General features: G+C 52.4%; 2 protein-coding genes across 5 annotated transcripts in view; both read right to left on the bottom strand.

Annotated features, from left to right (window-relative positions):
- Positions 1-7,676: 7,676 nt before the first annotated feature.
- MYL7 (myosin light chain 7) lies at positions 7,677-10,471 on the bottom strand. Of its 2 annotated transcripts, none has more exons than XM_053608419.1 (7): positions 10,015-10,471; positions 9,697-9,810; positions 9,487-9,562; positions 9,128-9,232; positions 8,587-8,665; positions 8,352-8,400; positions 7,677-7,873 (listed from the first exon to the last, which is right to left on the bottom strand). In XM_053608419.1, exons 1-7 carry the CDS (start codon positions 10,015-10,017, stop codon positions 7,799-7,801), a joined length of 501 nt encoding a protein of 166 aa, XP_053464394.1. In that variant the 5' UTR covers positions 10,018-10,471; the 3' UTR covers positions 7,677-7,798. The 2 variants fall into 2 exon arrangements, with proteins under 2 accessions (XP_053464394.1, XP_053464393.1); XM_053608418.1 differs by having other exon boundaries at positions 7,677-7,820.
- Positions 10,472-11,546: 1,075 nt separating this feature from the next.
- The window catches only part of GCK (glucokinase), a 48,630-nt gene continuing 33,786 nt past the window's right edge, over positions 11,547-26,390 (bottom strand). For 2 of the 3 annotated variants that reach the window (XM_053608415.1, XM_053608414.1), the window contains exons 2-10: positions 20,729-20,891; positions 20,045-20,199; positions 18,835-18,954; positions 17,575-17,670; positions 17,382-17,481; positions 16,092-16,275; positions 14,970-15,125; positions 14,109-14,342; positions 11,547-13,860 (exon numbers count right to left, since the gene is read on the bottom strand). In XM_053608415.1, the coding sequence (XP_053464390.1) occupies positions 13,716-13,860; positions 14,109-14,342; positions 14,970-15,125; positions 16,092-16,275; positions 17,382-17,481; positions 17,575-17,670; positions 18,835-18,954; positions 20,045-20,199; positions 20,729-20,891 (1,353 nt within the window). In that variant the 3' untranslated portion in view covers positions 11,547-13,715. Of the gene's footprint in view, positions 13,861-14,108; positions 14,343-14,969; positions 15,126-16,091; positions 16,276-17,381; positions 17,482-17,574; positions 17,671-18,834; positions 18,955-20,044; positions 20,200-20,728; positions 20,892-26,390 lie in introns of those variants that run through there. The other variant, XM_053608416.1, reaches the window with a different exon arrangement.

The raw sequence follows: 26,390 nt of genomic DNA, 5'->3' as shown, positions 1-26,390 counted from the left end.
TCTTCATTTTAAACCACTAGATATGTGTGAGACACAGAAACTTCCAGGTACCAGGACAGAGCTTACCCAGGGGTTCTCTGGGGTTGTGTGTGGCCAGTTTATTCCCCTGGAGGGGCGGCCCTGGACTTGTAGCCTCGCTGCCATGGCCTCTGCTCTGGGCTCCATCTGCACAAGATGAATAGTAGGTTCAAACCCGGCTCTGTCACTTCTGGGCTGTGTGTGAATTTGGACAGCTTGCTTAACCTAGCTATGTGCCTCAGTTTACCTGTCTGGAAGTGGGCTGACAATCATGTTATACATGACTATTAGGATTAGGTTCTGTTGTAAGGTATAAAAACTTCCAAACAGCAGCTTCCATCAGCTGAAGCTTATTCTCTCATGTAAGATATGATGGGAGACTGAGGCAATGAGTGTGTGATGCTCCACATGTCAGGCACCCAGCTCACAGCTCTGCCATCCTGTCACCATGGCCCTTGTTGCAATCCTAAGGGGCTGCATGCCTGCCAAATGCCAGGCAGCAAGTTGGAGGGAGTCGTCCAAATCTGTCTCTTAAGGAGAAAACTGCCACCACACCTGTCCTGCATCTGCCATTAAGGGAGGCTGAAAGCATAGTCTTTATTCTGAGGCTAGGGGAGCAGCTACAGACTCAGTTACTGCAGGGCAGGGGGCAGTGGATCATCACATGTGTGGCACTGAGGGCCTGGTGCAAGGAGCTCTGTGACCATCAGGTGCCATCAATGCCCAGTCCAGCCCTGCTGTAGAGACAGGCACATGGTGGGCTGTGCCTTCACCTCAGCCAAGGCCTCCGTCTGTACCTCCATACCCCCAGCCTTTCAGTCTAGAAGAGTCTATAAGGGTTACTGCAAAGCAAGAGGCACGTGCAGACCTGTCTGTTCCTTGCTGTCTCTCCAGTGCTGGAAAATCAGAACATGAGGGAGTCGGAGTTCAGGCTGGGGCCTCTCGGCCCATGGGGGAAGGTCCAGACTGGGGGTGGGTAATGTGGGCTGTGGGACAGCAGGCGCCTACCAGGCCCTGACAGTTACACTGGACAGTTAAGCTGGAGAAGCATGAGGGTCACATAGTTCTCGTGCCAGGGCAGGAATTGAAGAGCCTGTTTTAGTCTTATCAGTGATATTATCTACACTACAGAAAGAATGTGCAGAGAGGGAGGGCTGTGGGTCAAGGCAGGGCAGGGATGGGGGCCCCGGAGGGAGGCTAAAGGATCACAGAGTAAGACCAGAAAACACAAAATACAGGGTCTTGACCCCCACTGACTGGAAAAGGGCCTTTGGGGAGTGGTCTGTGCTGTGAGCCTGGGCCAGCTGAGCCTACACCTTCCCCGAAGGAGCCTATTTGTCTTATACCCTCCCTAGGCAAAGCGAAGGCTCTTGAGGGATGGAACATCAGGCTGTGGTGGAGAGACAATGAAAAACAAAATCTCCTGCCAACCCAGAAAACCTTTCCGCACAGTAGATGTGAAAGAAAATGGTTTAATTATTGAATAAACACTAAGCAGATGGTGCGCTCATCGCGAGCAATCTGCTAAGAGACTGCAAAAAGAAGCGGCAACCTTGGGCAAGCCAGGTGCAACTCATTCCATCCGAGTCCAGAGAAATATAGCAAGGACTGGACAGGACCAGTGATCACACATAGTTCTCCCTCCATCTTGGGTAATTGGGGTAGCCAATTGGCTTTGCCAGTTGCCTTTATCCAAAGAAAAAATAAACTTGTGACTTTAAGACTGAAAGTATGTTTGCAATTTAGGCTCCTGCCCTCTCACAGAAAGGGGGGGGCGGGATAAGGCTTTATCTCTCTGGGTGATTACATTTCAAACAGTCACTCCCAGGTCCTTAAGGAGACATTCCTGGGTTGTAAAATTGGCAAGAGACTTATTTACACAAAAAGAGACTGAGAAAGAAGTAACAATTACAAGTTTTCTAAAGAAAATGCTCTAAGAAAAGGGAAAGGAGAAAGTTTTCTATTTTTGTGCCAGGGAAATGAATATTTCTCATTTTTAGTCTGTATTCGCCCTTGTGACCATCTCTGCCTGATGCCCCAAAGCATCAGTTGGGGCGGTTGAGCAGCACAGCTGGGCTCTGTGCTATAGTAGGAATCTGCCTCAGAGCTCTATGGGAGACCTCTGCATCTGGGGTCTGCAGGGACGTGGGGGTGGCGGTAATCAAGGAGGGGAAGGCAGGCCCATGGGACAGTGCTTCTGCTCTCAGACTGAGCTGTGAGCCCCTGGCAGAGGAGGAGGGGTAGAGACTGATGAGATCCCACCAGAGAGATGAGGAGGCTCTGGACACAGTCCTGGTGAGGGCAAGAGGCCTGGAACCTCCACATGCTCAGTCAGGGGCTTGGGCCTGAGTGGGGCCCCATGGAGGAATGTGGGACCATAACCCTGAGCACCAGGAGCTCTGGGACATCTCAAATGAGTGGCTCAGAGCAGAGGGGCTTTTGGTTCTTCTAGAAAGAAAGCATGGGGGGAGGTAGGTTTTCATGCAGCCTTCTGATGAGATTCCCCTTAGGAACCTCCAGGAATAACTGGAGGGCAGAGTGATGGGTGGTGTGAGTGTGAAGGATGACTGTCCCCAAGTCACATGAATTCTGGCCACAGTTGGAGGCTCCGAGGCCACTCAGGTCCTGCTGCATTTTTTCTGTTTTCAAAATGGGAGCTATGGCCTGGCAATGGTAGGTGGGACCAAGGCCTGGACCATGCAGGACTCTTAGCAAGGACCTGTAGGCCTGGTCAGGGGTATCCACCCCACCCCTGGAGAGCTCCCCTCTCTGGAGGTGGATATCAAGAAGCTGGCCAGGGTTTCCCGCGGTTTTCCTCAGCCATGCCCACCTCACACCACCTGCCCTCCAGCATCCTTGGGCATATACCTTTAGACACTCTATCGGCAATGGCTTGAGCTTCTGAGAAAAAAGTCTGGCCTTTACAAATGAATTTGTATGATCTCCACTCTCTGGAAACAGCCTCTCTTGCCTCTTCCTATACTGCTAGGACACTCACAGGCAACTGCATCCAAATGCAATTGGCTGCTTCTGAGGCCATTAAAAACCACAGCTGTCTACTGGGAGCAGTGTCTGTGGAGAAGGCTGGTGCTTTTGAGCCCAGTGAGCCTTCGAACCCCGGCAAGCCACAGATGCATTACCCAGTCTAACTCGTGCTGTGAGATGAGGCTGAGGGCCACGCCTGGAATTCAAAATGTTTTAGTAGCCACATTTAAAAAGTGAAAAAGCGGTGAAATTAATTTTAGAAAAAATTTTTTTTTCAGACAGAGTCTCACTCTGTGCCCTGAGTAGAGTGCTGTAGAGTCATAGCTCACAGCAACCTCAAACGCTTGTGCTTAAGTGATCCTCCTGCCAATTTACGATCCTCCCGAATAGCTGCGACTACGGGTGCCCACTACAACATCCAGCTAGTTTTTCTATTTTTAGTAGCCACGAGGTCTTGCTCTTGTTCAGGCTTGTCTCAAACTCCTGAGCTCAGGCAATCCTGCCTTGACCTCCCAGAGTGCTGGGATTACAGGCATGAGCCACTGCGCCCAGCCAAGGCTGTGTTAGTAATATTTTAATTTAACCTATGTTAACTAAAAAAAAAGATGAGATTTATGCTTTGGACAAAGGAGAGGTTTATTTCTCATAAAGGGTTTTTAGCTGAGAGTGGCCATTCTGGCAAGTCGGCAAACACAGCTCCCAGCCATAAGCCAGGAATGCATGCTTCAGAGAGACAAAAGGAACAGGATTTTCTTCAGAGTAGGTGGCTAAATATACATGTTTAACAAGCTATAGGAGGAGTCATGAATATTTATGAAAACAGAGAATGTGGGCATGTGTAATGTGCTTTATAGCTCCCAGGCAGTCATGGATGGGAACTCAGTATTAAGGTTTTTCTGCAGTCTCCTTGGCCAAGGGGGGTGCATTCAGTTAGCAGGGTGCTTAGGATTTTATTTTTAGCTCATACCCAATATATACGACATGTTCTCATTTCAACATATAATCTACTGAGATATTTGCATTCTTTTTTTGTACTAATCTTCACAATATGGTGTGCATTTCACACTTGTAGCATCTCCCACATTTCAAGTGCTCAGCAGCCTTGGGTGGTCAGTGGCTGCCCCATTGGGCAGTAGTGCAGGCTGAACTCGTGTCCTGGGTCTATGTCTATCTCTGTTTCTATCCTTCTGTCTCTCTCTTTTGTCACACTCGCTCAGTTTACTCCAAACTCACACGGACACAGGCAGTTTTGGTGTGAAAGGACTAACCTTACCAGGTTGTTCTGCCAGGAACGTGAAAAGAGAACTTTTTTCTTTTTTAAATTAAATTAAATTAATTAATTAATTTTGTGTTAAGACATTTATATTCTACATTTAGTAAATTTCACATGTACCCTTGTAAGATGCACCGTAGGTGTGGTCCCACCAATCACCCTCTCTCCACCCATCCACCCCCGGCCCCTCCCCTCCCTATCCCTTTTCCCCATATTCTTGGGCTATAATTGGATTATAGCTTTCATATGAGGGCTGAGTAGGTTGGATACTTTTTCTTCCATTCTTGAGATACTTTGCTAAGAAGAATATGTTCCAGCTCCATCCATGTAAACACGAAAGAGGTAAAATCTCCATCTTTTTAAAAGACTGCGTAATATTCCATGGTGTACATATACCACAATTTTAGTCCATTCCTAGGTCGTTAAGCACTCGGGCTTCTTCCATGAGTTAGCAATTATGAGTTGGGCTGCAATAAACATTCTGGCACAAATATCTTTGTTATAATGTGATTTTTGGTCTTCTGGATATACCTAGCAGAGGAATTTGTAGGATTGAATGGCAGGTCTATTTTTAGATCCCTAAGTGTTCAAACATCTTTCCAAAAGGAAGGTATTCATTTGCATTCCCACCAGCAGTGTAGAAGTGTTCCCTTTTCTCCAGAAAAGAGAGCTTTGTATTTATCTATTTATTTTTTATTTTTTTTTGGAGACAGAGTCTCACTCTGTGGCACTGGGTAGAGTACTGTGGCATCACAGCTCACAGCAACTTCAAACTCTTGGGCTTAAGTGATTCTCTTGCCTCAGCCTCCCAAGTAGCTGGGACTATAGGCACCCACTATAACACCCAGTTACTTTGTTGTTGTTGCTGTTATTGTTGTTTAACAGGTCCTGGCTGGGTTTGAACCTGCCAGGCCTGGTGTATGTGGCTGGTGCTGTAACCACTGAGATATGGGTGCCGAGCCTAGTTTTTCTATTTTTATTTATTTTTTATTTTTTAATTTTTTTTAGTTTTTCTATTTTTAGTAGAGTTGGGGACTTGCTCTTGCTCAAGCTGGTCTTGAACTCCTGAGCTTAAGGGATCTGCCTGCATTGGCCTCCCAGAGCGCTAGGATCACAGGCGTGAGTCACTGCGCCCACCCAGAAAAGATAACTTTTTCTTTTTTTTTTTTTGAGACAGAGTCTCACTTTGTTGCCCTTGGTAGAGTACCATGGTGTCATAGCTCATAGTAACTTTCAACTCCTAGGCTCAAGCGATTCTCTTGCCTTAGCCTCCCAAGTAGCTAGGATTACAGGCACCTGCCACAATGCCCGGCTGTTTTTAGAGACAGGTCTCATCCTTGCTCGGGCTGGTCTGCAGCCTGTGAGTGCAGGGCAATCCACCTGCCTCAGCCTCCCAGAGTGCGAGGATGATAGGTGTGAGCCACTGCACCTGGCCAAAAGGTAACTTTTTAAAAGCAAAATCATGCCTCACAGATGAAATAAAATGGACACCTCCCAAAGATTTTATTTATTTGTTAATTCATGAGGGAACCAGCAAGATGTTACAACTGGTTCAGAGGAGAAAATCAAAGAACAGGTGCGTGTGTAGATAGTTAGGAATGCTGAGATGAATTTGCTTAATAGATGCAAAATTGGCTTCTTGTACAGAGGAGAAGGGAAAAATCAGTTGTGCTTCTGCTGAACAACATTTATTTGCACATCTATGAACAAGGACTACTGCCTTGCCATTAGCTATCTCTTTTACTTGTTGCTATCTACAAGTTACAGAGCTGTGAAATAGCTCAACTCAGTTTGCAGTGACTGGTGCAAAGACCCCCTCAAATCAGATCACCAGACACCCCTGATCTTTTTGGTCCATTTCAGTCTTTCACAATTTTTCCCTCTAGAAGCTTGGCTTATAAAATTATACCTACTTTATGAAATCAGTTGGTTGAATGCTGACTCGTGACAGAATCACATGAATTAACAGCTGCTTGATTTTGTTCACTCACTGTCCCTTTCTTTATGAATGCCCAGGGTCAGTGGGCTGGTGGCCTGCCTGCTCTTAGAATGAAAACTTGGATAGTTCCATGACTTTGGCGATCTTCTATAAACAATAGAAAATGCAGTGATTACTTTAAATCTCGTCTCAATTTGGTAATTAAATTTCCAGGTCCTGGATAAAAAAATCAAAACTCAACAGTTCTGCAGGTGAAAACACCTTTCCTCTTGGGGCCTTGGAGGGAGGGGTGAGGCTGGCAGAGTGCTCCTGCTCTGTTTTCGCAGGGGGTTTTGTGCCCTCTGGGTCTGTCACTGTTCTGTCTCTGCCTCTCTCTGGTGCTTTGTGGGTCCCCTGTTGCTCCTCCAGTACTCATGACAGAGGTCATCCCCTCCTCTAGCCCCTGGGTGGATTGCTTGAGCTCAAGAGTTTGAGAGCAGCCTGAGCAAGAGTGAGATCCCATCTCTAAAAAATAGCCTGGTGTGTAAGAGGGACTTTACCTAACAAATGTAATCAGCTGATTCTCAGTATCCTCAATGAATCCTCAACAATTAAAAAAAGAAACTACAAAAAAAAAAAAAAGCCAGGTGTTGTGGTGGGCGCCTGTAGTCATAGCTACTTGGGGGGCTGAGGCAAGAGGATCACAAGAGCCCAAGAGTTTGAGGTTGCTGTGAGCTGTGGTACCATCGCACTCTACCAAGGGTGACAGAGTGAGACTCCATCTCAAAAAGAAAAAAATTGAGGTGGGGGCGGGGACACTACCAGCTCTCTCCTGAGAGTCCTCTCCCTGCCCTCCAGCTGTCTGATGCTTTCTCCCCTGGGGTTAGGGGCTCATGAGGTAAGAGGCCAGTTTCTGAGTACTTCCTCCAAAAATTTGTGTGGACTCTGGGCCCTCCTTTGGTGTCCATTCTGTTATAGCACCTTGCTTGTATTTTCCTCAAGAAGTTGGCCATGTTTGCAAATGAGTTCCCTGTGCCTTTCATGCAGGGCCCAACAAAATGCATGCTGGTGTGCAGGGAGGTCCATCTGAGCCTGTGTGCCAAGAGGGGTGTGGGAGGGCCCCAGGGCTTCTGCCTGCCAGTAAGGCTGTGGGACAGAGTTTGCTGGGTGCCCAGCATGCAGCCTTTTCTCTGCACAGCCTTGAGGAGCTGGGCAGTGCACACCTTAGGCATGGTGGAGGGGGGTGTAAAGCCCACAGTTTCCTTTCCTAGAGGTATGGCTTTGGGCCTGATCTGTAAACTGGGCATGATCGTGGGTCCATACTCCACTTGGCAGTGTGGGATGAATCGAGGTGAGGTGGTAAGGGGCTGGCTCCGAGATGTGTGTGGTGATCACCATCATAGTGATGCCTGCATGGGGCCCCTGGGATCCCTGGGCTGGGTCCCACCCCATCTGTCACAGACAAGCCAGCACTGCAATTCTAATTCAGCAGCAGAGTTTATTGAAGCACCCACAGGCCTGCCCTCACTCCTCTTTCTCGTCTCCGTGGGTGATGATGTAGCAAAGGGATTTGTAGTCGATGTTCCCCTCAAGGTCCATGGGTGTCAGTGCAAACATCTGCTCCACCTGCGGGGGCACTGGTGAGAGGCAGCCCCAGCCTCCCAGGGCAGCCCACAGAGCTGTGACCCAAGGGAGACCAGTGACCCTTCGCCTTGCCTACTGGGGCCATACTTTGGGCTGTAGCCTCTGAAACCCCAAACCCAAAAGTCTGGGTTTTTCCACTGGCTGACTCCGAGCAGACTGGGGAGTAAATCTAACTAGGGGTCATGGGTCAAAGGGCCCATCCTGGCCTCAGGGACAGGCCCGCCCCACGTGTACAAAGCCTCCTCCAGAAGCTCTCACCCTGGGTCATGCACAGTCTCCCTGCCTGGCACACCCTCCTCTCTTTTTTGACTCCTTGTCTTCACCCTCCAGGTCTCAACACAGATGGCACCTCCTCCAGGAAGAACCCCGGGTTACCCCTTCAGCAACTGCCACACTGGTGCTGGGCTCTGAGCTGTAGTGGGCAATGAGTTGCCAAGGCCTCCCAGTGCCCTGTGAGGGGTAGGCCTAGGGAAGGTGCTGGGGACAGGTGTTGAAGGGGCGGGGAAGGCTCACCTCAGCAGGGGAGAATTTGTCTGCCTGGGTCAGGAGAAGCTGCTTGAACCTGGGGGAAGTGGGAAGGCCTGACTAGGGTAACCTGGGGGAGGGGAATCACACAGCGAAGAGGAAGGGAAGCCCAGGGAAGGACTGCTCCACCTCAGAAAGAACGGTGAAGGCCCCGAAGTGCAGCTAGCCCCCCTTACAAGGGTCCTCACAGCCCTCGGTCTCATCTGGTTGGGCTCAAACTTACTCATCCTTGTTCACCACCCCTTTGCCACTGGGGTCAAACATGCGGAAGGCACTCAGGATGGCTTCCTCAGGGTCTGTCCCTGGAAGCCAAGATAGCCAGGTGAATGCCCATATCTCCAGCCTCCTGAGTCCCATCCAGGAGGAATCTGGGATGCATGAGGTTCCCTCCATGTCCCAGAATAGGTGGGGGTAGCATTTTCAAATATGAAGTATTCCTTGGGTCCCAGAGGGACTGGGAATACCTATACCCCTAGGGAGGCAGGCCTGGCCGGAGTCTGGGATTTAGGAGTGCAGGCTGAGCCCACATTAACACTGGGGGGTGGGATTGGGGAGTGGGCCCAGTGCCCATAGGATGCTGAAGCAGAGGATGTGCAGGGGTGGGCCCCAAGTCCTTTGAATGGGCCATGGCAGGTGGGCTCTAGGGGTGTTCAGGTGGGGTCTAGGTGGGGTTTAGGTGGGGTTCAGGTGAGGTTTAGGCAGGGTTCAGGCGGGGTTCTGGCTTGCTGCCTAGCCACAAGAGCCCAGCTCTGCTTCAGGCTCACCGTTGAGCTTCTCCCCAAAGAGCGAGAGGAAGACGGTGAAGTTGATGGGGCCCTTCCCCTCCTGCAGCATGGCGTCCAGCTCCTCCTCTGGGACACAAACCTTTCCTAGTGGTAGTGGGGTATGAGAAGTGCACAGGGACCCTGGGTGTCCCTAAGAAGGGCCCAGGCTGCCCTCCCCTCCTTTCTGGCCACAGGGTGGAGAGGCAAAGGAGTGGGTGAGGAAGATGACATGGAAGGAGAGTGTGACAAGGGGGGAAAGCAATGTAAGGAGACAAAAGTACTACAAGAGAGGTGCAAGGCCCTGTCCTCTCAGGGTCCTGGGGTGAGCAGGGTGTGGTGGGTGGGCTGAGTTCACGCACCGAGCTGGGAGTAGGTCTCCCTCAGGTCCGACTTGCAAATGATTCCATCACGATTCTGGTCGATGCAGCTGAAGGCCTGCGAGGTGGGGGCCCTTCTGTAGGCACAGCTCCCCCACCCCAGGGAAGGCAGGAGGGTGGTGTGAGAGGGAAGTAGGAGGCAGGTGGGAGGGCTGGGATGGGGTTTGAGGCTGTTGGGGACAGGGCACTCACTTCCTTAAACTCCTGGATCTGGGCTTGTTCGAACATGGAAAAGACGTTGGAAGAGCCACGTTGGATTTGCTTGGTGGCTGCGGCTTTGCCTCGGGTCCCCGCCTTCCTGCTGGCCTACAATTCCAAAGCTGGGAATAGGGTCCTCTCCCCAACTCCCAAAAGTCTCCCTTCCCCATCCCTGCACAGCCCTGGAGTTTGGCCAAGAGAACCTGGTCAGGGGCCTCTTTGTATCCATGGAGACCTCTCTGGGCTCAGTGCAGGCACAGAGTCCCTGGCTCTGTCCCCCAAGCCCAAAGGCCGGCACCAGTAGGCACTCACCATTCTCTGAACACAGTGGCCTGGCTGCTGTCACAGTTGTCACAGGGCCCAGCCTCTTTTATGTCTCAGCCTTATCACCTGGAGATCCAAATAAGGAGAGAAGCAAAAGACAGGCCCAAACTTGGCAGCCCCTGCCTGAGAGGGGGGCACAAGGGCTCCAGCAGATTCCAGTTACTTTCCTAGTGACCTTCACATCCCCAGTGGGTAACATCCTGGTGTCCCTCCATCCTGGCAGGATCAGGTATTTTGCAGTGTCTCCCCTAGCAGAGCTGGCTTGATTCTCTCCACTCTAGGTGCTGAATGAAGGTTATCCCCATCTGACCATCACTCCTGGCCACTAAGGGTCAGCTGGGAAGCGGTGGCCTAGGGGTCTTGCTGAGCAAGGGAGGGCAGTGGGTGTTCTGAGGACAGTTTCTGGCCTGAGATCCCCAGAGGCTTTAGGCTCTGGCCTTTCTCTCCTCTGACTGACGGGCAGAAGGCTGTCCTGAGCCGCTGTGACCCCAGACAGAACCCTTTGCTTGGCTTTGGGGTAATTGTGGAGGGAGAAGGAAACCCCACAGCTGCCTTCCCCATGCAGCCTGCCCTGCTTGGGGCCCCTCTCTGTGAACATTTCCACCTCTGCTCTTTGGAACATTGTTGGCTCTCAAGCCCCATTTCAACTCTGCTTCCTTTGAAAAGCTCTCTGGGGTGGGGTGTGGTGGCTCACACCTGCCTGTAATCCCAACACTTTGGGAGCCAAGGTGGGAGGATCACTTGAGCTCAGGCGTTCAAGACCAGACTGAGCAAGAATGAGACCCCGTCTTTACTAAAAATAGAAAAATTAGCTAGAAATTGTGGCAGGCACTTGTGGTCCCAACTACTTGGGAGGCTGAGGCAGGATTGCTTAAACCCAGGCATTTGAGGTTGCTGTGAGCTATGGCACTCTAGCCTGGGCAACAGAATGAGGATCCATCTTCCCCCATCAAAAGAAAAGCTCTCTGACATTCCTAGCTGGGAGCTCATGGGACACATTTTCCATTTGCCTGGCCTGATCAACACCTGTGTATCCACAGAGGGCCTGGCACCCTAGCTGATGGGCAGACCTATGTGATACTGCTTTGCACGAGGATTTGGAACATAGAGCCAAAACCCCAAACATCCTCTTGGCCCTTCATGCATGTGGGACATATGGCCTTGGAAGTAGTGCTGAGTGGTAGAGCAAGAGCCCGAGCACTCTTTGCTCTTCTACAGCAGCAGCCTCAACAGCTTCTGAGAGCCTGGGGAAGCAGGGGACCTCCTAGAGGCAGCAGGAGTGATGGCTTGCTCCCTAGCTGGGCTCACTGGCTGCCCCCTCCACTGCTCCTCCACCGGGCCCAGGCCTGCGTCTGTCAGCAGCTGGCTGGAACAGCACAGGGGCTCTCATCTCTCAGACCCTGAGCCCACATGTTTTATGACACCTTTTCCATCTGGAAAATAAATTCACTTTATTTATTTCAATTCATTCATTTCCATTCAGACATATAACCTACCTAAAATAATAATTCTTTTTTTTTTTTTTGAGATAGAGTCTCACTTTGTTGCCCTTGGTAGAGTGCCATGGTGTTGCAGCTCACAGCAACCTCAAACTCTTGGGCTTAAGTAATTCTCTTGCCTCAGCCTCCCAAGTAGCTGGGACTACAGGTGCCGCCCCAATGCCTGGCTATTTTTTTGTTGTAGTTGTCATTGTTGTTTAGTAGGCTGGGCCAGGTTCGAACCTACCAGCCTCAGTGTATGTGGCTGGTGCCCTAACCATTGAGCTATGGGCACTGAGCCTACACAAATAATTCTTAAAAGTTGATACAATGCCCTAAATTATAACATAAAGGAGAAATAGAAAGCCATATATTTTGAAATGTGTGCTAATACGTGAATGTTCCAATGTGAGTACAATGATACGGATAATGCATAAGACATTTGCACCACTTTACGATGCTTAGACTCGAGAATACTATGAATTGAAGCAATCCCACATAAGAAGTACAAGAAAACGAGAGATCTTAGGTGGCGCCTGTGGCTCAAGGAGTAGGGCACCGGCCCCATATGCCAGAGGTGGTGGGTTCAAACCCCAGCCCCGGCCAAAAACCTCAAAACCAAACCAAAACAACAACAAAAAAACCCCCAAGAAAAACGAGATCTGAAGGGGGAAGTACTTTCCAAAATCACAACCTTGGGTTAAGTTCTGAATGAAACAAACAGTTGATCCTGACTGGCCTGGTATACTTTCTCCCATTAGAAAATGCGCGTCTCAGTCACACAGCTATACATTTGTATGGAACTGTGTTTAAGCTGCATGAAAATAGCATTAGGCCCTATGCTGGCTAACTCTAAATAGGAGCATCTGGTGGGACCTTAGAAATCCTGTGACATCTTGTATTCCTGGCCCCCCACTCACTGTCAGAACCTAAGTGGCCCTGAGGAGACAGGACCCTGCTGAGACTTAACCTGCAGCAGGATCCCCTTCCCCACCCCAGCAGCACTTGACCTGGCAAACAGGGGGCAGGGCAGTCTATTGTTCAGTACCTCTGGCCCACCCCCGTCACCCCATTCCTATTCCTACAGCCTAGTCTGTTGCTCTTCACAATGCCCTGGGCATTGCAGGCTGCAAAGGATGGCAGATCCCAAGATGAATCTTGGTTTACAGAAGCGTGCACATGCATACGACAATTTCTCTTTCTATATTGATGCCATAGACCTTATGCACAGAGGTCAAAGAATGGTAAACAGACCATGTTTATAACTTTTTAATCTTTGATTAAAAAACTCACATAGTCCATGCGCACAGCCAGGCACGGAGAAGGTGGCATGGCATATGAGAGGTCTGGTGAGGACCAGAGGAAGGGCTTGGGTGGCCCTCTGGGGTGTGCTGAGTGCTGCTTGGGGTTTCTTCCTGAGCCATTGCCATGGGAGCTGAAGAAGCCACCCTGCCTTTGGAAGCAGGTAGGGGGCTCCTGACAGTGCAGGGCTGGTCCTCTGCCCCTTCATGGGCCCCCCTAGGGGAAGGGCTTGGTGGCTCTGTCTCTTGCAACTGCTGTGAGGGTTCATGCCAGAAGCACAAACCGTTTAGGGATGGGTGTTAAGGGTGGGCAAAGGTCTCTGGGGGTACCCACAGCCTGGGATACCTCCTCCATGGAGTGTCCACCCATTGCTTCTTGGGTCTCCTAAGCCACAGGCAAGAGAACAGCCAGGCCTGGGTATCAGCTGCCCCTGGCTCTTGTGGGGCTCAGGCCTAGGCATGGCAGAGCTGCTGGAGCTGCCTCCCCACACGGGAGGCACTCCAAGGGGAGTCAGGCCACAGCAGCGACCAGAGGGCACCCCCTTCTGAGAGGTGGGGCCCAAGCCAGGCTGACAACTCCGAGAGGCTGCCAGTGTGGAGATGCAATGAAGTCCTGGATGAGCAACTCCGGTCTGGGTAGCTGATTCCAGCAAGAAAGGAGAGGAGCTGCGTGATCTGTTCCTGTGCCCCATCCCTCTGACCGGTCAGGGCCCTGGGTCTGTCTCACTGACTGACTCACAGAAGAGGCCTGGTCGGTTCCTCCTTCCCTAGCGGGACTGGGAGGCATCCAGGGTTCTGACAAGGCCAGGCCTCCTGCCCTGGCCAGGCTGGGAGCACCTGTGGGAAGCGCTGTCCCTTTGGGGTCCGGGTACAGTGGTCTGCCTCCTCCCAGTCCCTGGGGCCTCTGCTCTCACTGGCCCAGCATGCAGGCCTTTTTACAGGCCACCGCGGAGACCAAGGCCGCCCCCCGGCCGCTGCCCTCCTCTGACTGGATGAAGGTGATCTCGCAGCTGGGCGTCAACCGGCGCACGCTGGCGTGGAACCGCTCCTTGAAGCTGGACGGCAGGGAAACAGGGTTACTGTCTGTCCTCCGTGCCCTCCCAGACTTCACCCCTGCCCATTCTTCATAGCCATTTGAAAGCAGACGACGCTTTGCCAGCATTTAGGTCGGGGGGGTGGGGGCGACAAGGAGAAGAGGACCACTAATTCCCAGACCTAGGACCCACCAGGAACTTGAGAGTGCTTGTTCCAGCCTTGTGTGAGAAGGGAGGGCAGCTCGCGGGGCAGAGCGGCGCGGGCTCACCTGGGGTGCAGCTTGTACACGGAGCCGTCCACGCCCACCGTGATGCGCATCACCTGCTCGCTGCGGCTCTCGCGCATCCGGTTGATGACGCCCGCCAACCCCGCCGAGCACATGTGCGCGGCGCGCGTGGACACGCTCTCGCAGGCACGGCGCACGATGTCGCAGTCCGCGGCGGAGGGCCGAAGCCCCAGCGTGCTCAGGATGTTGTGGATCTGCTTGTAGTCTCCCGAGTCGCTGTGGGTGGGAGGAGAGAGGGCCGGCACCGAGGGTCACACTGCTAGCCCGTCTCTCCCTCCCCCAGCGGTGGCCCCTGTTTCTCCAGGGAAGGGCCCAGGCCAGCCAACTCTCCAGGGATCCTGCTCAGCACAACCAGCCAACACATTTGGGGCGTGGGCTCGGGAAGTGAGCGGGTCCTGGTTCCACCCAGAAGCAGCAGTAACTGGGCCAGTAAAATACCCTCGAAGCCCAGGGTCTGCGCTCTAACATCAGCAATGTCTCAACAATGCCGCGCCTCGGGGCTGTGAGTGGATGAAGTGAGATGGTGCCCCGGGCAGGTGGGGTCTGCTTCTCCAACTGCAGCTCGCTGCAGCCCCTGCCCTTTACATCTCAGTCCAGGACCCCGCCTCCTGCGCGGGTTGGAGGGGGGATGGGAAGAGAGGGGAACCGTCCCCGCCCCGGCATAACGCCCTCCGCCATCTGGGCCCAGTCCACTCTCGGAACCCGGTCCCAGTCTCTCATTTCCTGCCCCTGCGTCCCGGGTCTGGGATTCCGTCTTCCCCTGGGATCCAGTCTTCAGTCTCCATGGGTCCACGCCCCGGGGCCTCGCCCCTGAGCCCCGCTCCACCACCCCCCTCCGCGTACCTTTCCACCTGTGACACGAAGCGCGTTTCAAAGGCACCGCGCGTGCGCAGCTGCTCAGAAGCCTCCCCTTGGAAGAGCAAGTTCTCGTCCACTAGCCTGAGCAGCACGAGCCGCACCAGCTCGCCCATGTACTTGCCGCCGATGAGCTTCTCGTACCTGGACACAGGGCGGCCGGGTTATGCCAGCAGGCCCGCGAGGGAGGGCTCCACACGCAGGTGGAGGCGGCCACGTGGGGGCGCTGTGACTCCCCTCGCCCCGCCCCCCGCCCGCACCCTCCACTCCCACCCCCAAACCCCACCCCCTTTGCCCAAGGACCTGGGTTCACGTCTTTTCCCTCATTTATGAACTGGCGCTTTAGAAATTTAAGGGATTTGAAACGTGCACGTTCAGCCTGGTGCTGAGCCCAGCGCAGGAAAAGGACAGAATCCAAAGACCCAGCCCAGGTTCCTCTGGAACCTTCCTCTGCTCTGAGCATGCGTCCTGTAACTTTTGTTCTACAGCCATGTTAGGGGCTGCTGTCATAATCAGCCATTCATGGTTGGGGAAACTAAGGCTCGGAGGTTGAGTGCCCAGCTTGAGGAGAGCACCACGAGGCTGGCACATTCTTGCCTAATCTTTGAGCCTTCCTATTTTCATCTACCTTTGATACCACTGACCTAGTCAAGGTCTGTGAGCTCAGACAGGTTTCTAATAAAGTACTTAACACTGGCCTGGCACATAGCAGATGGTTAACAAATGATAGCCAGAATTAATGTCAAGCTCTGTGCTTGTTGGGTCCCCAGCTACACCTGCCAACCCTCAGCATTCCACACAAAACTAAAACTCATTCTACGAACGTGGACAGATAGGTACTTTGGGGACCTATGGGTTAAACCCAGAAATCTTGCCGGAAGCATCTCAGAGCCTTCTCTAAGCCCAAGATCACCGTCAGAAGAGAGAGGTTGTAACAATTATGGACTAATCGTTCACAGAGCTAAAGGGACAGAGCTTACGAAAGGACTGTCAGTTTGCTTTTCCCCAGAGCTGTTTAAAAACAAGCCCATTATCTGCGGTGGCTGGGCTCCCATCTGCTGCTGTGCCAGCTGCCCAGGGCCCGGGCTTGGGGGGTAGGGGGATCCTTACAGCTGCTGACCGGGGTTCGCGGAGCTCTCGTCCACCAGGCGGTCATACTCCAGCAGAAACTCGTCCAGCTCGCCAGAGTCCCCGAAGGCGCCCCACTCGGTGTTGACGCACATTCGGCCCTCATCCCCTTCCACCAGCTCCACGTTCTGCATCTCTTCCATGTAGCAGGCGTTGCAGCCCGTGCCTGGTGGGCAGAGAGCTCATGAGCTTCATAGGAGGGCCTAGTTCCTGCCCACAGGGAGGCCCCTTTTGCCCCTTCTTGTACCCCCTGTGACTATGCGAAGGGTCTGTCCATGTTGCCTGGAGCAGTGGATGGGGGGCTGTCTCTGGGGCTGGTAGACCAGGGTTGATTGTGTGGCTGAGGGTAGAGGGGTCAGTTCTCTGGGTCAGTTCCCCTTCCCTAAGAGGATGGTAACACCTCCTCCATTTGTCACCTGGCTGCTGAGAGGCCCAAGGACCAGCATGTATCAATGATGGGAGGGGGGTGTTATGGTTTTGTCTTGCCTATTCCTCACCTGGTTTTCCTGCACTTTCCAGGCATGAGTTTGGGGGATATGTGTATATATAAAAAATATATACAGTGTATGCTATTTTTTTAGGGGGAGAATACAATTACAAATGGGTAAGAACACAAATACTTAACCTTTCAGAGTTAGCTCTGAAGGGCCCATAAAAACAAATAACTTTTTTTTTCTTAGCAGTTCTTTTCCAACAGCAAAAAACAAATAACTTTAACAGGGTCTTCCTGAGTAACCAGGGCCTAGAGTCCAGAAAAATACCCACATGCAGATAACTGATCTGATTGGACTGCTGCTAGTAGAGCTTGCTATGATGACCTCAGGAACTTCTGAGAATGGCCTGAGGTTGGTGTGGAAGACCCCTCCATTGGGACAAGAGGGCTCCTGTTCTCTTTCCTGGTACCTGCCTTCAATGTGGGCAGGGGCACAGAGGCAGGTCCAGATAAGACCATCCAGGAAGGGATGGTGCCATTTTTGCATATCCTTTTCTACTTGGACAAATCAGTCTAGTTATTCAATTTACCAGGTTAAGTGTTATAATTAATCCTGATGGGCCAGGCAGATATGCAGCTGGTGTGACATCTGATGCAGTGATGCTGCTTCCCACCACTATTCCGTGCCTGCATCTCAACACCCCAAGACTACCCAGGGCATACTGCTTGGACATCACCAGTTGTTAGGTACTTTGTTCCTCACCCATCATCCTGCACGGCCCCCAAGCAGCCTGAACACGGGGGCCCCTGAAAGGGGCTGGGTTGCAAGGAGCCCTTACCCACAATCATGCCGACCTCACACTGGCGGTCTTCATAGTAGCAGGAGATCATTGTGGCCACTGTGTCATTTACCATCGCCACCACGTCCATCTCAAAGTCCTGCCAAGAAGCACAGAGGGTGGGGTGATGGGGGAGAAAGGCCAGTAGTGCTGGCCCAGGGCAGCCCCCGGGAAGGCACAGGTGCCCCCTCACCCCTCTCCGTTTGATGGCATCCCGTAGAAGCCCCACGATGTTGTTCCCCTCTGCTCCCGAGGCTTTGAAGCCCTTGGTCCAGTTGAGAAGGATGCCCTGTGGGAAGAGGAGGGCCTTGTGGCTACTGATCACTCTGAGGGCAGGGCGCTATGGCCCTCACCAGCTTCTGCCTGAGGCCACAGGAACTGCACCCCACTTTACAGCTGGAGAAACAGGCTCAGAACAGTCCCATAGCTTTGAGAGGTGTTGGGGACAGTTCTCTACGTATATCTCGTGTTTCTGCAGGGCTGAGTCCCAGCCAATTTAAGGGGCCTGAGTAAGGCTGGAGCTCAGGAAGCTGTACTATACTGTAGTATAGTACTATACTATACCACACTGTCCTATAAAGCCGCGAGACATCATTGCAGGGGAGTAGCTCTATATAAGATCGGGGTTCCTCTCCTGTAATGCACCTCACTGTGTGTGAGAGTGCCTGCCACCTGGCCCTCACTACATCTCTGCCAAGACCGGAGTTTGGAAAACCATACATGTTGCTTTGGCTGCTGCTTTTGCTCTGAAAAATGACTTGGTTTTATCTTTGACCCAGAGGTCTCATGTTTCATTTATGTGCTATATAATTTACGTGTGTGTGTGGGTGTAACTGGCAGGATGCCTTGCTAGCTTGCAAGTAGAGTATAATCTCTGTCCCTTCACATTTCTGAATCAGCCAGACACAGTGTGTCATCCCCATGGTCTGTGGGTGAGCTGAAGCTGAGCTTCCTGAGCTTGAGCCTTACTCAGGCCCCTGAGTTTGAGCTGCCACTTCCCATGGTAGTGGGCGATGACAGCACATTCCCTGCCAGGGCAAGGGGAGGCTCAGGGCACATAGTAAGAGTTAGTTAATATCATGTTCACTTTCCAAAGCTTCACAAATAGCAACAGGGCACAATTTGAACCCAGATCTCCCTTTAGAGCAGTGGCTCTCAACCTTCCTAATGCCGCGACCCTTTAATACAGTTCCTCATGTTGTGGTGACCCCCAGACATAAAATTATTTTTGTTGGTACTTCATAACTGTAATTTTACTACTGTTATGAATTTTAATGTAAATATCTGATATGCAGGAGATCCCCGAAGGAGTTGCGACCCACAGGTTGAGAACCGGCTGCTTTAGAGTTTGGGCTCTTTCCCTTCATGGGGTGTAGGGCTGCACTTGAAAGTGAGTTCCTCTGGGGTGCACATCCCTCTACTTGTCTGCCTTCCATGCATCCACCTGGCCCACCTTGTCAATGTCTTCATGCCTCACAGGAAAGGAGAAGGTGAAACCCAGGGGCAGCTTCTTGTGCTTCATCTGATGCTTATCCAGGAAGTCAGAGATGCACTCGGAGATGTAGTCAAAGAGCTGGAAGATGCACCCGGAGGTGGCCGTCAGATTACTGGGTGGCCAGAGTCATCCTTGGGGCCACATGCTGAGGTGATGGGGGCTGCTGAGCCAGTAGGCCCCAGGAAGCACTGGCCTCTGTGCCCCCCACTGAATGCCAGGTCTGTCCACAGTCTCTCTCTGCTCTTCCACAGAGGTCCCCCTGGTGCCAGAGCCCTGCTGCCGGCAGCCCCAGGGACAGGCCCAGCTGACCCAGTGGGGTCCAGCCTCAGGTCTGGTCAGCTGTTCCTGAGGCTCCAGATGGAGGCACATCCTTGGCTATAACTGCAGTTTCTGACTCCAGCACCTGGAGTCTCCTTTGCCACTTCCAGGTGTCCTGGCTGTCCCGGCTATCCCATGGCTGCTAAAGGTCAGCCCACTCCCATGCATTGGCTTGTCTATGCTCATTGCTGAGTCCTCTGCCAAATGACCAAGCTCCTTGCCGAGTGCCGTGGCCACACCATGCCCGCTGCCTCAATTCCTGTCCAGCCTCATAGACAGGTGAGCTGCAGGTGTGTGTGTGTGGGGGGGTGAGGGCTGGGGCCATAGGCAGCCTCCTGCCTTGAAACCCTGATTCTCTGGGAATCAGCTGGGGGGCTCTGGCCTTGCTCAGCTGTCCCAGGGTTCTCTACTTCTGTGCTCCCACTCCCAGTGCTTGCTGCCTGGGATTGCTGCCAGCCCACTTTGAGTGCATCCTGGTGGAGAGCAAGGAGCAGTCCCTGAGAAAGAATGGCCTGCGTGGACTGCATGAGGCCAGATAAGCACATTCTCCTGGCTGCTCCATCACGTTTCTGTTTTTACTTGCCAGGTTTCCCTCTGGGAAATTGGACAGGGTGGGGCCTCTTCTGCCACTGACCCCTCTCAATGCTGGCCAGATGGTGACTGTGAGACTTTAGGGGCACATTGGCTATGTCTGGTCTGTCTATCTAGGCCTCCCAGCTGCCTTCCTGGGTCCTCAGAGGCTGGGGGTCCTCCTGCCCACAGCTCCCCTTGCCCATGGTAGATGGACTAACTGGGCCCAGAGATCCTGGTGAGCCGCACCTCCCCATCCCTGGCCCCCTGAGCTACTCACCATTTCGGCTGTGCCCGTCATGGCGTCCTCAGGGATGGAGTACATCTGGTGCTTGGTCTTCACGCTCCACTGCCCTGCCTCGCCCTCCCCCACCTTAACCAGCATCACCCTGAAGTTGGTGCCGCCCAGGTCCAGGGAGAGGAAGTCCCCAACTTCTGCAGATACAGGGAGAAGTGCATCATGGGCACTGACCAGCAGGCCCTGGGCTGGATGGGACCGGGGTGGCCAGTCCCTGAGACCAGAGAAAGGTAGAGGGGAAAGCATGGGGGGACCAAGGGAGCTGACAGGAGCTGCTGATGCCAAATATCTGGGGGACACCAGAGCAAACTGTGGAGGGATCAAATTTCTCTCCTGTGGAGGAGAAATAGGTGGGCAATCCTTGCCTTAGAACCCAGGGGCCAACTGGGACCTAGTGCAATAGCTCAGACTCAGGCTGGGCTGGTAGATCCCCTGAGTGACCCTTGGGGAGCAGATGAAGGAAGCCATTTTTCTTGAGGCTTTCCAGCTCCAGGGGCTCCTGAGGTTCCCAGGACTGGACCAGAGGAATCAAGACTTTATTGCTCCTCAGAAGACCCCACGTCAGGGAGGCTGGGGACAGCCCAGGCTGGTAGTGCCAGGAGTGAAGCTCCAGTTTGGGGCCCAGCCCACAGGTGCCTCAGATGAGGAGCCGGTCTGCATGCATACCTGAGCCTTCCGGGGTGGAACGCACGTAGGTGGGCAGCATCTTCACACTGGCCTCCTCGTGGGTCTCTAGCTTTAGGCCACGGTCCATCTCCTTCTGCATTCGCCTCATCACTTTCTTCAAGTCCTCCTCCTGCAGCTGGAACTCTGCCAGGATCTGCTCCACCTGCACAGGGAGGGGGATGGGAGCAGCCCGGCAGGGGTGGGGCTGTCACCAGGCACAAGGTCTCACAGGAGTCTCCGCCACACACCTTGGGTTTTCTTTTGTCTTCTGACCCCATGTCTAGGATGACCCATCAAACCATTCATCACAGTTAAAACCAACTAAAAAAGGCAGAAAAACAGAATTTCACATCTTAAAAATTCAACAAATTTAGCCCAGGATATGTTGGTGGGATGAGGGACAGAGGGCAGAGTGGCTTCTGTCCCCGTTGATGTCCTTATGGCACAATGTCTTATAATGCCTCCCTTTCTCCCTCCTTTTGGGACCAAGAGAGAGGAAGGGGCTCATAGGGTGGGTTGGTGAGCGGGGCTGGAGGGCGCTAGGCAACTGGCATCACTCTGAAAGATCTGGTCATTGTACTTCGAGGATTTATGCCAGGAAGTAAATGGGCAAGTGTGCACGGACATGCATGAGGGCTGGTCAGGGTGACCATACCGTCTGTCAGGAGGTGTCTGTTAACTAAAGCTATCCATGACATGGACGCTCTGAGGCCACAGAGTAAGGAAGGTCTCTGTGCGTTGACAGGAGTATGGACTGCCTGTTGTGTGGCCACTCGCCCTGCACATGGTGGCATGAGAACAGGCCGTGAATGCAACTGTGGCTCTGCCACTGTGTCACCAGCAAGCTGGACTCTGTGGGTAGATAGCCATGTGTCTGTACCCTTTGCACAATGATACAGATTTATGGAGAAAAGGGTATGTTGATACACTGGTTATCTCTGCACAGTGGTAAGAAAGATAATCATCAAGATATTTTCTTTTTCTTTTTCTTTTTTTTAAGCAGAGTCTCATTATGTCACCCTCAGTAGAGTGCTGTGATGTCACAGCTCACAGCAACCTCAAACTCTTGGGCTTAAGCTATTCTCTTGCCTCAGCCTCCCAAGTAGCTGGGACTACAGGCGCCTGCCACAACACTTGGATATTTTTTTTTGTTGTAGTTGTTATTGTTGTTTGGTAGGCCCGGGCGGGGTTTGAACCCACCTGCCCCAGTATATGTGGCCAGCGCCCTAGCCTCTGAGCTATAGGCACCGAGCCAAGATATTTTCATTTTGAACCAAAAAGGAAAATGAAAGCTACTCAGATAAAAGCAGTGGATTCACTCTTTTCAAAAACTCACACTCTTGCTTACAGTCTTACACATAAGCTCAGGGGGTTGGAGATTCCCTTCCTGCACTAGTTTTCAAGACCTAGATTTTGTTTGTGTGGGGCACATTAAGCTGTGGTTGGGTTAAGCCAAGCCCAGCAATTCTATCCCCTCTTGGTGGCATCGTGTCTAGAGTTGGACATGTGACCCAGTTCTGGCCAATGACAGGTGAAGGGAAGCCTGATTTTAGTTGAAGGGCAAGCTCAGTGCCTGCTAAATTTGTAAACACAGCTGTATAGAGATGTGATGAGGCCAGCACGGTGGCTCAATGCCTGTAATCCCAGGACTCTGGGAGGCTGAGGTGGTTGGATTGCTTGAGCTCAGGAGTTCAAGACCAGCCCAAGCAATAGAGAGACCTTATCTCTATTAAAAAAAAAAAAAAAAAAAGAAAAATTAGCCAGGCATTGCGGTAGGTGCCTGTAGTCCCAGCTACTCGGGAGGTTGAGGCAGGAGGATCACTTAAACACAGGAGTTTAAGGTTGTTGTGAACTAAGCTGAGTGAGACTCTGTTTCCAAAAATAAATAAATAAATAAATAAAAGAGAGAAAGAAAAGAGATGATGACTGGCAATGCAACAGTCATTTTGCCATCAGGAAGAGAAGGCTGCTGAGAAAAAGCTGTCAACAGACTACGGGAGGCAGAGAAGCGAGATTGATGTCTGGTCCATCCACCTCCACATGTGGGTTATGGGAGAAAATACTAACTGCTTTGGGCTCAGGTAGGCAGCTGTTTGGTTTCCTGCAGTACAAAGCATTCCTAGTGGGTATAGATCCTTAGTTAAGAACTACCTCTGTTAATGAGGCCCCACATGTGAAATTTAAACCCAGGGACGGTCTGAAAGGGATGGGGCTGGCAAAGTCTGTGACAAAAGACACAGAATAAGGCCGGGAGCGATGGCTTGTGCCTGTAATCCTAGCACTCTGGGAGGCGGAGGCGGGTGCATAGCTTGAGTTCACGAGTTCAAAACCAGCCTGAGCAAAAGCAAGATGCCATCGCTTCTAAAATTAGAAGAAAACTGAGGCAAGAGGATTGCTTGAGCCTGAGTTGGAGGTTGCTGCGAGTTATGATGCCACGCACTCTACCCAGGGCGACAGCTTGAAACTCTGTCTCAGAAAAACAAACAGAAAAAAGACACAGAATCAAACACTCATGTTTGCACAGGGGCTGTTCTGCCACTTTGGAAGGGGGTGGCCCCTCCTGTCCCCGTGGAGTATACCCTGGAAACATACTCAGCGCTCTGTAGAACAATCCAGACTGTCCCCAAAGGCCCATAGCTATAACCTTTGCTACTTCCGTGGCTCTTTCCCGTACTCTTCAACATAGAGTGTGCCAGGAACTAACTGCAAGAACACTTAACGCCTGCTGAGCTCTTCCACATGCCAGGCCCTGCCTGAGCTGGAAACTTTCCACAGCTGCCTCGCACTGCACACCCTGTCCCAGCAGCACTGGGGATGAGGTGCCAGCATTGGCCCATCTTGCAGATGAGGAAAGGCACATGCAGCCAGCATACTGCAGTGCAACTAGTGTCCAGAGCCATGTGCATGGTGACTGCTGGTGGGGAGTCCTCACCAGCCTGCCCAACACTTTCTCCCAGACAAAACTGTTCAGAGGGACCTGATTATAAGATACCCGTGGGCTCTTAACAAAAGTGATGCTGATCTTGCAAGGGTGCAGCCCTTGGGCCTGCTGTGCCCCGCACCTGCCCCTCTGTCCTAGAAGCCCATCCTCGTGGCCATGGGCCTGGACTCTGGCCCTTCAGCCCAAGGCTCTTCATGGGAGGAGTCTACACTTCAGTCTGAGGTCTTGCAGGAGGACAGTGGTATGGAGCCTGTGCCAGGGCAGAGCGAGGCTATATGTAGTATTGTCAGACAGACTAAGGTCATTGAGTGACCCTACCTCAAAGGACTATGTGGAAAACTGGCCCACCCCTTGGAAGGACACAGTAAGAACCAGGTAAATGGTAGCTGGTGTTTCTATTATCATAGGCAGAGGGGACCAGTAAGGCCCTGCAAAGTGCAGGAGAGGCTTCAGTCTTCGCCATCTGTATCCAGGCCCACGTGGCCCTGTACTGGCTTCATGAAGCCCCAGCTGTGCTGGCTTCTAGACCAGAAAGTGCCCCTGGAGGAATCCCGGGCATGGCATGAAGTCAAACTGATACCACCTGTTCAGAGGGCAATTTGGAATTTCTATTGATATTTAATTTTGATCTAGCAATTTCTCTCCTGAGAATCTGTTCTACAGAAAGAGTCCTTCAAGCATTTCACAAGATGCACATGGGGTTGCCCCCTTCTGCAACAGTGAGGACCCTTACTCAGCATGAGGCCTCTGTGGCCTTTACAGGGAAGGAGACAGGGCCTTCCCTGTGAGGAGAGATGGGGTCTTTGCCAAGACCTGGTGGCATTTCCTTCATTTTTAGGCTTTTCCCTAGCTGGCCCTACTCTGTTGACCTGATCCCATTTCTGTAAATAAAGTTGCATCTGGTCTGTGGATCTGGTTTGTTCTGTATAATATTCTCAAATGCTTAAATTTGCTGCCAACATTTAAAATCTATTTAGAGACACTCTTATAAAAAAATCTATATTTCTATAAAAGTAGGTCTGCCTTCTCCCTGGAGGGAGGCAGGGTGCGTGGGGTGAGGGAGCCTATTCCTTGGCACTAGTGGAGCTGGCCCGAGTCATCTGGGTACAGGGCCCTCATACTGTGCCCTGGCCTAGCAGGTGCTACAGGATTCCCCTGCCCTGTCCACATCATAGTGGCTACAGGGACTCCTTCAGGGACACACATGCTTCCTTGTGGGCACAGGCTGGAGGACAGACGCTGCAATGTTCTGAGGCTGTAGCCACAGGCAGACCTGGGGGTTCACCTCTCGCCAAAGTCAGCATCCTCCAAAGGCAAGTCTTGTTGATGTTGGGCACAAGCCTCTTCCTCAAGGTACACTGAGGTCTACAGATGCCCATGCTCCTGGCACAGGGTCAGAATGCAGTTTCAGAGGCGGGAGCTCCGATCTGGCTTGGTCTTATCACCTTTGGGGCTACGGCGTGGGGTGGAGGTCTGCCTCACAGACCTCCTGGGACATGCCCAGGAGCACGGACTGAAGCCACCCACACTTCCTGTGTTCCAGGCCACTCCGGGCGCTCCCTCCACTGTCATTTCCACAGTCACCCAGGGACATAGGCACTTTTATTATCTCTGTTTCTCACAGCAAGCAAACTGAACACAGAAGTACAAACCCTCCCCACGCCCTCAGAGCCAGGGGGTGCAGAGCTGGGGCTGGAACCCAGGCACCGGCTCTGAGCCTTCCCCGGCTAGGCTGCCTCCTATCTCAAAGTAGGGCCTACCCCAGATGTTCCTAGAGTCCAAACCCCTGCTACAACCCCTTTCTATTAATATTTAATTTTGATCTTGCAATTTCTCTCCTGAGAATCTGTTCTGCAGAGAGTCCTTTGGGATCCTAGCCCCTGGTCTCACAGACCAGCCTCACGCTGGGTGTCTGTAAGCCTACACAACTTTCCTGAGCAGCTTAGGAAATGTGGGTTCTGCCGGTGCCTGGTCCCTCAAGTGTAGCCTCGGGAGGAAAAAGCACCGTCAGAGCCTACAGCATCCCAGCAGCCTGAGGGAGGCAACCCCTGCCGGCTTGCAGAGGTATCTCTTGCTGCCCTTGTCTGAGAGGTCCCAGGCACATTATCAGGGCTCACAGTGACAGCCCAAGACTCCCCACACTCCCTGCAGGGCAGCTGACCCCCGTCTCCCCAGCAGATGATCACTGTGTGCCGGGTGCTCTGTAGGGCACAGGAGCAGAGCAGGATAAGTCCCTCTTATGGGAGCCGAAGTTAAGAATCTCATCAAGTGGGCAACACCTGTGGCTCAAAGGAGTAGGGTGCCGGCCCCATATGCCACAGGTGACGGGTTCAAACCTGGCCCCAGCCAAAAACTGCAAAAAAAAAAAAATCTCATCAAGCTGGGGACAAGTTGAGAGAGGGGGAACAAAGTGGGGACATGTTGGGCAGCTGCTGGTTCATGCAGGTGGGCAGAAGCCTGCACTGGGGTCAGAGGGAAGTGAGGCCTGGAGGCTTCTGGCCACAGAGTAGGGGTGTCCTGGGGCAGGTGGAAGGGGGCACCAGGCTGCCCCATACAATGCAGGCGCAGGGCTGGTGGGTGCGGGGCTAGTGAGAGGCAGTAAGAGTCCAGATTTATTCTGAAGAGAGGGTGACAAATAACATTTGCTGACAGATTGAGGGGGAGTAAGAGGAAGAGAATGGTCTGGTAGGCGGCGCTCTGCTCACTGAGGCGGCATGGGGA

This window comes from Nycticebus coucang, chromosome 11 (genome assembly GCF_027406575.1).
Source record: "Nycticebus coucang isolate mNycCou1 chromosome 11, mNycCou1.pri, whole genome shotgun sequence".
In the NCBI taxonomy this organism is placed as follows: domain Eukaryota; kingdom Metazoa; phylum Chordata; class Mammalia; order Primates; family Lorisidae; genus Nycticebus; species Nycticebus coucang.
This window is presented reverse-complemented; position numbering and strand designations above follow the sequence as displayed.

Bases quoted from the DNA above. Each gene is read 5' to 3' on its own strand.
- MYL7 (XM_053608418.1), bottom strand. The intron at 8,666-9,127 runs GTGAGCCTGAAG...CTTGGCTTCCAG, and splicing joins CTTTGGGGAGAAGCTCAACG to GGACAGACCCTGAGGAAGCC. The intron at 8,401-8,586 runs GTAAGTTTGAGC...CACTTCCCCCAG, and splicing joins GGGGTGGTGAACAAGGATGA to GTTCAAGCAGCTTCTCCTGA.